The sequence below is a fragment of the Pinus tabuliformis genome, chromosome 9 (assembly GCF_031772625.1).
Source record: "Pinus tabuliformis cultivar Carrire ecotype Pingquan chromosome 9, CPIR1, whole genome shotgun sequence".
In the NCBI taxonomy this organism is placed as follows: Eukaryota; Viridiplantae; Streptophyta; class Pinopsida; order Pinales; family Pinaceae; genus Pinus; species Pinus tabuliformis.
The window spans coordinates 685,104,589-685,117,088 of record NC_142307.1 but is presented as its reverse complement, the minus strand read 5'-3'; the positions used below and the strand labels follow the sequence as shown (position 1 = coordinate 685,117,088).

The following is a 12,500-nucleotide window of genomic DNA, read 5'->3' as shown; positions in this document are numbered from 1 at the left end:
TATAAATTATAATTACATGCAAATAAAATAAAGAGATTAAGATTGTGCAGTGCATATTGTTTTTAAACAAAGAGGAAGATTCTTCAAATAAATTTTGGATTGAAATGAAATTGATTAATAATTGTGATAATTTTATAATTCTTTATTTGTTGAAAAAATAATTTTATCTATATATATTTATTTATTTAAATATGTTGATTTATGAACATTTTTAAGCAAAGAGGAAATTTCTTGAAATAAATTTTGGATTGAAATGAAATTGATTAATAATTGTGATAATTTTATAATTCTTTACTTGTTGAAAAACTATTTTTATCTATATATATATATATATATATATATATATATATATATATATATATATATATATATATATATATATATATATATATATATATATATATATATATATATATATATATTTATTTAAATATATGTTGATTTATGAACATGTTTACAATCTAGATTTTTTTTTCTCAGTGTTAAGGAATAGAACCTTTTTCAAGATATTACAACATAGTCATGTCATACAAGTGGAACCCAGATAGAGAGGTTATCATTAAACCCTACCAACCACCCATGCTATCTTATACCAAGCACTGTCACGCTTTGACCTTGGGAAGGAAAAATCGATGAATAGAGTAGGGAAAATCATTTTGTAAGGAAGGTCAAATGGCTTTAATGAAGCAAACTACATTCAATTACATCTGGGGTATCATAAATAAAAAGTAACCTCATTGCGAATGAAAAATAACCTCGTTGCAAAGGTGTTGAAGTATGGTTCCACTAACTAATAATAAAAATGAATAATGACAAATTCGGATGACCGAGGGCGATCAAATGAAAGTCATAGTCAAGTGAAATTCACAACAATTCAAGACAATAGGATTTGTAAAAATCTAAAAGCCCTAAAAGTACACAAATTTTGTAAAAATCTGAAAGCCCTAAAAGTACACAAATTTTGAAATATAAAAAATTTCTTACAAAGACTTTTTTATTTTTTATTTAAAAAAAAGAATTTAATGTTTCATAAATTATAGGATAAATAATTTACGAATCAAAAGCAAGCCGAACATTACTAAAAAGATGCTTGAAGTATATCTCATAAAAATGATTTTCAAACCTTTATTTAAATACAATCTCACAGTTTGGAAGCTTTCTAATCTCATCGGGGATCACCATCAAATTACATCCCCAAAGATTGAGATACTTCAGATTTTTAAGTTCTCCTATTCTAGAAGGCAACGATCTTAACTTTTTACAACGGTTAAGATACAAGAATTGAAGATCTGAAAGATTACCAATCTCTTCAGAGATATCTGCAATGTTAGTGCCACTCAACATGAGAAATTCAAGTCTTCTCAATTGCCACAATGATGTTGGCAATGATTGTATGGCCGTGCAATGAAGATCCATTATCCTTAATGAGGAGAGGTTGAGTAAAAATGCTTCTGGAATTTCTTTCAATCCCTCATTCATTCCCAACCATAACGAAACTAGTTTGGGACATCTCAATTCTTTTGCCGGCAAAGACTTTATATCATTTAGCACAACTGATATTCGCCTGCAATCATCCGAATTTGGAATGTCAAGGAAATGTTGAAGACATTGACCTGCCCTCAATACACAATTCTCCTAGTTCTCGCCAATATAAATTGCCACGTCATGGACAACATCGTGAACTCTAATGACATCCTCTTCCACCCAGAATAAGCAACGATTTTCAAGCAACTTTACGTAGCTTTCCCTGGTCTTTAATACATAGTCATACTCCGCATCTTCTTTCATCTTAACGAGGCCTTCTGCGATCCATTCTTGCACCATCATCTCCACCACCATTCCAGCGTCTTCACTGAACATGCCACAGTTAAGAAAACAGCTTCTCAAATTACCATCGGGCAGACTATCGTAACTCCATCTCAATCATTGATACAATTCTCGATCAATTCATGGATGAGTAATTGGAAAATTTAAATCCACTTTTCGCATCTGCTTTAAAGCAAGCTTCCACTCATCTACAGCTGTGTTGCCCATCATTGTCGAGGCTATTACCTTTATTGCCAAATGTTGGACACTTAATCCTAAATGGGTTAGTGTGGAAGCTAAATAGACTAAGTAGTCCAAGAGACCTCAGGATGTGAAACCCAATGGTCACAACAATGTACTATAAATGTATATCAGTTGTTAATAAAAAATGTACTGCATGTTTTATCTTTCATATCTCTCTTGCTGCCCATGTGTGTTTAACATGGTATCAGAGCGGGCGATTACTGGTCCTGCTCCAATTTGAGCCACTTGTTTTGTGGTCTCTATATATATGTCAGTTCTGCGTTACCTGACCTCTGACTCTGCCTTATTCCCCTCAGACCTAAGATAACCTGCGCTCTCTGTCTGACATTCATCTGACACTGTTTACCTGCGCTGTCTGGACTGCCCATGAACGTTCCTGAAAGAAGCGTTGTCCTGTCCAGCGCTGTCCATGCTGTCCTGAACTGATGGGTGGAGCGAAGAACAGCCACAAACAACGACTCACCTGGTATCAACGCTGTGTATTTTCACGCTGGCTGTGCTGATATTCTTGTATGCGTTGAACTCTTTAATACGCTGACAATTTCCTACAGTTTAAAAATACTTGGAGCTCCTGCCTTCCGTTTTTGTGCATGAAATTATAGTTTGAGGTTGAAGCTCTATGTCTGGTTTAGTTCATGGAATTATAGCTTGAGATGGATGTTGTAAGTCTGATATAAATGGTTTTGTAATCCGGTTTCTGTGCTGAGACCTTCTTTTCATGCCTGTTGAAATGACCGTTTCTTTGATCCAGAGGTGAAGTTATTGTTAATACGCATATAGTTTTCAATGAGGGCCTGCGGAAATGGTGTGATTTGAGGTCAAAGGGGAGAGGCTTGATGGTTTAGTTGCCCGAAAGTTTCCATATGTTCTGCCGCTTCTGCGCGTGAATATTTGGGGAGACAGCTGCTGCTAATTGGGATATATGCCGGATATTTAAACGCTGCTGTTGTAATATTTAAACGCTGTGATGGAAGCGATCAATGATTGAATGTGGGGACCGCTCCCTCGTCTGGGCGTCGCCTGAGAGATGGATTGGGCACTGGTTTATAAATCAATACGAAGTGGATCCTTGTGCTTGACTGCTGCGGTATCCTCAAATTCCGATGAATTCTGTTTACATCTTTTTGGGATCCGGCCTATTCAAGATGGAGCTGTTTCCTGTCATTCATTCAGCGGATTCCTTATTCACCTCGAAAGGTTCTGCATGAGGCTGGTTCGTTAGGTTCTGGTGACACTGCGTGACTCCTCCCATGTTCAATGTGATATAATCAGCAATGGGCTTGAAGTTTCAGCTATTCAGCGATACCACGATTATAACAGTTCGGTGAGGTGAACTGATACCACCAAGTTCGGAGGGCCGATTGTGGAGTGGCATGTGAAAGACGACGGTATGATGCTGGTATGTTAAAGACTATTTTTTATATAATTGTGTGTAGTAATTATATCTGCGTTAATCATGGCGGTGTTGAATGTATCCCGGAAGGCGTGATATGATAGGTTTCCTGGTGATTTGCATCAACTTTGTACACGACAACGACACACCCAACAAGATAGGCAAAATCTCCATTTGGAAAATTGAAAGCAAATGTGTTGTTTTGGTCTCCGTTCACAGAGGAAGGTACCTTTCCTTGTTCATTTGATTCTTTGATTTTGGCGGTGTTCTGCCTCTGAAGAGTGAAGCAATTGCATCCAACATTTGTTTGATACAGCCGTGCTTGCTTGCCTATGAAGCGTGCTCTTTTCGTATCATAATATTCTGGCCACCCATCCCTTGATAGTCGTTTCTCAACAACTGCCACTGCTTTCCGTGCTAATTCTGGTCGATTCATTTTTATGCAAGCTACTGTAAGCTACCACAACAAAGTGGGCCAAGATCCTCCATTGTGGTATGACCAGCGCATGTTCTTGGGGTCACTGCCTGTGGTGATCTTCCATTCTTGGCCTTCAAGAGCTGGATAACATATTTTTAAGGGCATGTCTGCAACTAAATCATTCCTTTTTCCAACTATTATTCAGCTTTCTGAAGAAATTTAGAACACCGGCCACCATTATGACATCTATGTAATTTTTGGCCACTATGCCACCGGCCAGAAGGTGAGTAGTTGCTCCCCGCAGTTTTCCATCGCCGGTTCCTGTGTCTGCTCTGGATTCAGCAGATCCACATATACTGAAGTGCATATGGTATTAGTTGAATGCCTTTTGAATACCTTCGGTGAAGTTTTTTACATCATTGGGGTCATTTCCAATAAAAAAGGGGTTGAGATTCTTGGGTTTATTATTGAAGGAAGAGGTCGAGCTACCCTTGTGTATATTCGTGGAGTTTGAGCCGTGTCTCCATTGCTGGTATTAGCAGAACCAAGACTGAACTTTCTCTCTTATTGGTTGAACGTGCTATCTCTCCCATCCCTTGCTGAAATATTACTGCGCAGGAGATAGATGGGCCATCTAGGCCACGCGTTATCATTTTTTAATTTTCTCTGCTAGAATGAGAGGATTTATTTATAAGAAAGTTGAAGTGCGAATTGATTGAAATCAACCTTTGCAACAACATCAAGAATGTGTCGTCCAGGAGCGTTTTCAAATCGATGGCGAGATTCGACCAAGGAATTTTGATATAAGTTTGGCCAGATGTTGTATAGTGGACCTAGATATTGTTTTGTTGGTGATATTAGGGGCGAAAACATTGCAGCAGACAAAGGACGTTGTCTTAAGGTTTCAGAAACAGTCCTGTGAATTTTGATGGAAATCAACTTTGGAACTTTAAAAGCAATCGTTTAGTACAAAACTTCGTGGATTCTTTATTCTTTTTGCATTCCTGAGCTTCCAGAAGGGATATAGATGAAAGTTCTATAAAGTTTGAAGGAATCAGCTACGTAACTTAATTTAAAAGTATTTGAAAGTCTAGTCAGACGTGACATTTCTACAGAATTTAAAGGACAGAATCTCTGAAAGTCTGGTATTGGACAATGTATTTCTCAAACTGATATTCTTCATTTTTGAAATCTTCAATAGCTGGGGTTTGTCTAGACTTGCTATAGTCTCCACTAGGATTGTTGAGTGTTCATTTCTTTGTTGAGACAATGGCTAGAATCGATGTTACATTAGAGTTGTTAAATATCCTAATTCATTCCACTGTTGATGGAATGGTAAAAATTAGGTCCGATACACTTTCTGATATTAAAATTTGTTTGCAAAATGCACAAGATAAGATTGAATTTTTGCAGCTTGAATCTCAACTACAGCAGGAAGAATTACAGCAGTGGAGTCATCATTCTGAACCTGTTTCTGTTCAGAAAATTGAAACAGACTCCCATAAACAGTGAGACAATAATGTTACAGTGCATTTAGATAAAGCAGCAGTTGTACACACAGATGCTGAAACTCAGTCTGCACTTCCCAAGCCCATCATCAGACCTTGGGAATAGCTTGTCCACAACAAGCACAGAACTAGTCTTGGATATGACAAGGACTTGTCCTTTCATATTCCAGACTACTCAAAGCCCATTCAGTTTCAGAGTGTTGGATTCATTCATGATAGTTCACCTGCTCCTCATGACAGTTCACCTCCAACTGTTCTAGATTCTACTCCTCTTCCACAGCAACAACAACAACCACAGATTGTAAAATGCCAACACTGTAACCGAGTTGGCCATCTGAAAGATCACTGTTTTGATCTTCATCCATGTAAGCACTGTCATAAAACCAGTCATTCTTCACACAGATGCTTTAGAAACAAACGTCCTGCAAGAACAAAGATTCATCTTGGATGGATCGCTTCTTGGCAATGGGCATCAACAGCCAAGAAGATATTCCAAACACATGTCAGAACTTGTTCCAGAGTATTGAACAGTCTTGCAGTTGAATTTTCTCCATCATCTCACCTTGTATCTGACAGGGGGGAAATGATGGTCATCTACAAGCTTCAAAGCCACATCAAGCGAGCCTGAGCCACAACCTGCCACACCAGTTTCAAAGTTGTAGCCAGCAACAAAGATGCCCGTGAACATGCCTTCAGTTGGCAATCTGGGACACTTCCTCTAGCAGAAGACTTCAGCTTCTTGCCAGTTTTGGAAGAATTCTAGGAACAAAATTGAGAACACTTCCTCTAGCAGAAGACTCCAGCTTCTTGCCAGTTTTGGAAGAGTTCCAGGAATTGCATTAAGCATTCCAGAGTTGTTGGTCATCCTTAAACCATCACAAGTTGAGACTTCCCTTTTCAGGTTGAAGTTTTACCTTTTATGCGGGGTGAGACCTCCCTTTTATGGTTGAAGGTTTCCCTCTTTAAAACAATAGGATCACCTGGGGTGAGACCTCCCTTTTATGGTTGCAGGTTTCCCTCTTTAAAACAATAGGATCACCTCCTCTAGCAGAAAACTTCAGTTTCTTGCCAGTTTTGGAAGAGTTCCGGGAACTGCACTAAGCATTCCAGTGTTGGTGGTCATCCTTAAACCACCGCCCTTTATACCAACATTTCATAGAGCACATTCAGCCTAGTGCTGCCATGCATTTTTTGCACATTTTGTATTACAGCTCTCTTCTTGGACTCATACATAATCCTTCGGATTAAGGGGGGGAATGTTGGACACTTAATCCTAAATGGGTTAGTGTGGAAGCTGAATAGACTAAGTAGTCCAAGAGACCTTGGGATGTGAAACCCAACGGTCACAACAATGTACTATAAATGTATATCAGCTGTTAATAAAAAATGTACTGCATGTTTTATCTTTCATATCTCTCTTGTTGCCCATGTGTGTTTAACAATGGCAACCCTTCACACTCCTCGGCCACCTGTCGTGCTGTATTTTCTATATCCTCTGGAACATGGCCATCTTCAAAAGCTACTTTCAAAAACAACTCCCACGCCTCCTCGCTTCATAGGGGTTGTATTTCCATGAACTCTTTTGCATTCATTTCTCGAATTGGATCTTTATTTCGAGTTGTGAAGACGACTTTGCTTCCTTTATTCTTCCCAAATTCCACACCCAATTCTTTCAGATAGAGTGCCCCCCACATGTCTTCTAAGACCAAAAAGAATTTCTTGGTCTTCATATATGCACACAGCTTCATCTTTACCATGTCAGCAGAGCAGTTGACGAGATCTAAATGAATTGCAGAAGCAATATAATTTTGCATCTGCAGAATTGGGAACTGAGCGATTGTAATCCAAATTACATGATCGAAAACATAACTAACCTTGCAGGTGTTGTAGACTTTTTTCAGCAATGTTGTTTTTCCCACACCACCCATACCATATACACCAATAATTTGAACATGGGGAGCTTCTAAAATCCATCTCTGTAGCCGTGCCTCGGCAGATTTGATTTCCAATCCGACCAATCCGGTGTTGGGTTCATCCTGAAGTAGTAGGCCTGGCTGTTGTTGTGTAGAAGATGCAATCTGCTGAGCACTGCAAAACACGGAAAAGTCGGTTCTAAGCTGATTATGGAGCTCAAGGATAGTTGTGTTCCACTCTCGGATTTGCTTAAAGACATTGGGCTTGCACACGAGTGATTCAATACACTGTTGTAGACACGGGCGTTGTGAATGATGGATCAAGTCTCTGGCCTCTCCAACTTTGCGCTGCATCCTTAGCAAACAGTTCTTCAGAGAATCCGGTGCCTCCCTCTACTGATCTTGAAATTGAGAATTGATGTCAAGCAAGAGGCCCTTCATACGATTTAACTGCTCTTCCAGAAGCTCACGGTTGCCATCTAAGTGAATTAGATCGTCTATCTGTTGGATGATTGGAACAATAATAACGTTGCTAATAGTGTTACCTACGGTTCCCGTTACAATATCCATTGCTTGTACCAACAGTAGGTGAGATCAGAGCAGCGTAGCAGATGAAATTAGAGTAGAATAGAATAGAGTATGGATTAAAAAAAGAAACATGAAACAAAACGAGCCGGCAGATTGTGAATATAAGAAAACCAGCCAACATTAACAAAAAGAAATGTCTATCCGACTTGAAGTCTCTCACCAGTTATTCAACGTGAGATGCTAACATTCATTTAATATGGAAGGCCCACCTAAGAGGATGATGTTAGGTCACTTAAGTCCAACTGTAAACTTAATAATGGACTTTGATGTTGGGTCAGGGTCCAGCTGTAAACTTAAAAAATCAATCGTTGATTTTGTTGTTCAGAGTTTTCTAGATGAATTAAAGATGACCATACAAAATGGAATCAATTATTGATTTCAGCTATGATATAGAAATTCCAACAATATCTTAGTCATTACAAGTGAGAAATCACTTTGCCAATAAATTTATGGGCATTGTATCATTGACATCGACATCTCTGACGTGTACAATATTTGAGAGTGGTCATTAATGAATGTTTGACTTCAATATTCATCTCCCTTATCCTTAAAATCGCGAGTCCTTTGTGTTCAATGATACAGCGAGGCAAGGAAACTTCTCACCTTTCAACTGCAACAATTTTAGAGTCGGCTAGAGCGAGCAAATGAAAATTCCAATCTGCAACGGGCTTGGTAATTAACAGAGCCAAATCCACTTTATATCATAGTGGCTCAAATCTGGAACTTGCGCAATGGATTGTTGATCTATTTGGTGTGAATATGGCATCAATCAATGACAGATTCAAATACCTAGGCTTTTTCCTTAAGCCAAAGGCATACCGAAATCAGGATTGGGCATGGATGATCGACCGTTTTTACAGGAAGATTTCAAGATGGGAGATGTGATTTTTATCCCTTGGAGGCAGATTAATTCTCGTTCAATCCGTTCTTTCCCAGCTTGCGGTCTATTGGGCTCATCTCTTTTATTTGCCTGCTGCTATTGTAAGGAAAATGGTCTCTTTATCAACAAATTTTCTTTGGGGAGGGCGTTCTCATCATTCCAATATCCACCTGGCAAAGATGGATATCATATCCAGGCCCAAACGGTCAGGCGGTTGGGGTCTTCTTCATATGCGCTCTTTTGGCAGGGCACTTCTCTGCAATTCTCTTCACAGGGGCGTCTTTGGTAACGGCATATGGAGTGCCATCATCAATCAAAAATACTTGAAAGGCAGGCCTTTGGTTTATTGGTACAGGAATAAGATTCTTGGTTCAAAGAGAGGATCCGCTATTTGGCTGGGATTCAAAAAGGTACAGGACCTCTTCTTCGATTTTCTCAAGTGGCGCTTTTCCTCCGGCTCCAATATCATTATAGGCGTAGATGCAACTGTTTATGGTCTGGAAAAAAAGCTCTCCCCTGATTTGATATCATTTCTACACACTCGGGGTTTGTTCACTTGGGACAAATTGATTCTGTCATGGTCATCCTCCTCGCCGATCTGGAAGGGTGCTGAGGATCTTGGTCTACCTCCTTTGCTGCAACAGTCTTGGGAACTGGCGAAAAAGTTCTTTGTAGACAAAGGCATCATTCAGACAGGTGATACTGATGAACTGATTTGGTCCAAGCCGAATTCAACACAGCCAGTACGTGTACAAGATTTATATGGTGCTGCCTCGACTTATCAACAGCTGCGGCCATCTCCAATCTTCCCTTACAAATTTTGGAAAGCTCATTGCCCGCTTAAGGCAATTTTATTCTCTTGGCTGCTTTTTTCTAATAGAAACCTCTCATGGGAGGTCCTTCAGCGAAAGGGATGGTCGGGCCCAAGCAGATGTGTTATGTGTCGTCAAGCGCCGGAAACGAATGCCCACATGTTTTTCCAGTGCCCAGCATCGGCCCAAATCTGGTATGAACTTTCATTATCTCATGGTTTTGCTCAGCAGGTTTTTGCTTCTGTGCAGGAGGGATTCAAATGGTGGTCAGCTCAAAGCCCAGATTTACGATCTTTATTCATCATTACCTGTTGGTGTCTCTGGAAGTGGAGGAACGCCTGCATTTTCCAGGACTCCAAGGATCCCATTCTCTCTTCTCTCATTTACATATCTGCGATGCTCAATCCAGCATGTCAATGATGTTTTTCTTTTCATGATGTTCAGCAAATGGTTTTGCTTGGCCTTTGCTTATATCTTCGGTTTTTTCAGGATATGTTTTGTCATATTGGGTTTTCTCATGGACTTATCTAGGCTCCAGGCCTGCTAATATCTACTGAATGCTCAGAACTGCCGGCCATCTGCCTGCCGACATGCTTTTGGCTCTTATGTATCTGCTTTATATTTCCTTAATATAAAATATGATGATTTTCACTCTGAAAAAAAAACTATCTAAAAAGTGTAAACACGAGAGTTGGAAAGTAAGAAGTCTAAACACGAGAGTTGAAAATGTAAGAGATTGAAAATGTAGGAGGCGGCGTGAGAAACTGAGACGTACGAATTACGATTATCTCAAAAGTCTAACGGGAAAACCAATGCAATCAAAGATAATCGGGCACATAATACACGATCTTCAATAGGTAAGAGACGCTTTCTTCTCCCATATTATTAATATAAAAACGAAATTAGAAATGGTAAAATATAAATTAGTAATTATATCAATTAAATGATTGGTATGGTTCGTAAATGTTGATAGGAATTAATAACTAGTGTAGTGATATAAATTAAAATATTTATAAGCATTAATATGTAATAAACATTTTTTTTATAGTGTGATTTTGGTGCTAAGTAAAAGACATGGAGGGTATTTAACCTCAATATATGCAATATGGGATGACATGAAGTGTGTTTAACATATTTGAGGCAATCCATGAGAACTGATGGTTCTTGAAGGGTGTTGTGGTATATGTGATATGTGGAATCTTTTGGACAGACATTGGATTTGCGTGGTAATGGGCAGAGGAAAACTTGTAGGAAACGTCTATGTTGGAGTGTAGGGTGGCTCATTATCCTTGTCATCCCTGGCTCCCCAACCTGTAATAGTTTCATCCCTTGTCGTGGTAGTAGCTCCGCATAGAATGACTTAGGACCCGAGTTTGTGGTGGTCACACAGACACCTAGTAGAAGGGAATTGGGGAGAAGCACTTAATAGTTGGAGTTGATAGTTATGGTGACTCTATGTGCGACCATTTCATTTCCAAGCTCACTAGTTAACTTCTCCCCCATAGCCTTTGGGTTTGTTCATATTTTTTCCCTTGTTTGGGCTGTTAATTTGTATGGTGGAATGGTTATTTTGCCTCGGGAAGTTGTGGATGAGTTTATGTTTGTTGGGGGTAAGCCCCTCCTGGTCTCTATCGTGTGTTCATTACTCACGGTCAATTGGGGAGGTAATGGTGTTGTTTATGGGGTTCCTCCTCTCTATGTTGGGACTGAGAACCATTTATGGTTCTGGTTTTGGTTAGTGTCAGAAGTGACAGTATGTCAAATCCATTCCAGCATGTAGTTCTATAACTCTTCTTGGTCTCCTTGTCTTGGAAGGGTGGGTATCGGTTTCTCTAAGCATAGGGCGTGGGATTGATGGTCTTTAGTGGACTTTCCACGACCCATGCAACGCCAGTGAGGCCATGCTCATAGAGGCATAGGGCCTTGTGGCCATGGAGCAGACCTTTGGGCAAAGATTCAAGACTTTAAGGAGGAAGTAGATCAATAGCCACCTTCGTCCCCTGGTGGAATTGATTTTCCACCTCCATTTAATTCACTGGAAAACCAAATTCAAGAAGTCACCACCATCTTGGAGCAACTCACAAGTGATCGACATGATGATTGGAATGAAATCATTGCTTTCATGAATGACCTTTAGCATAACCAATGACACATGATGGATAGACTAGTATCCTTGCATTGGGGACAGAGAAGGATCCAGGTGAGGGTGGATGGATTGGAGGGAATATTGGCATATATGGAAGCACACATTGATGATGGACTTCACCCCCCTCCATCTCCAAGAAATGGACGAAACATTCCAAGAGCTAGGTAATCTTATTGATTTATGATGAATATTGGATCTATTTTGGTTTTGGGGGTTTTTTGTCTTTTTTTGGGAAATCTGCATATGGTCTCTATGTGTACTGCAATTATTGTCAATGTGTTTTTGTCATTATCTTCTAGACAGCAAGACTGATAGGAACGAGGCCACAAGTAGACTAGTACCAAGTTTCTCATGTTGTACTCTTCTTCATATGAATTAGAAATGCTTCATTCACAAAAAAATAAAATAATAAACATCAAAACTCTTAAAATACATTTCATATTGCCTATATTAAAAAAAATCATAAAAAATATTAAAATTATAACTTTAATTTAAATTATTATTATTATTTATACTACAAAGAAGTACTATATGAGTTAAACAATATTTTAATCATCGAGATTCATCCCCACTTTGCTATGAGAATTCTTAAATTGTAAATATCTTTTGTTACAATACCATGGACCAATACTATGGCTTATCAATATTACATACCCAATATGACACATGTTGATATGACATTTTTTTAATTAATTAATTTGAGATAAATTAATTAGAGTAAAACTAACTTGGAGATAAATCTTAACCCTTGATCTGTGTATTGTGTATAATT

At 38.9% G+C, this 12,500-nt stretch overlaps 1 protein-coding gene across 1 annotated transcript; it reads left to right on the top strand.

Moving 5' to 3' along the window:
- The first annotated feature begins 8,949 nt into the window (after positions 1 to 8,949).
- On the top strand, positions 8,950 to 10,002 carry LOC149150514 (uncharacterized). Its single transcript, XM_089442837.1, has one exon. The coding sequence runs from the start codon at positions 8,950 to 8,952 to the stop codon at positions 10,000 to 10,002; it is 1,053 nt and encodes a 350-aa protein (XP_089298963.1).
- The last annotated feature ends 2,498 nt before the right edge of the window (positions 10,003 to 12,500 follow it).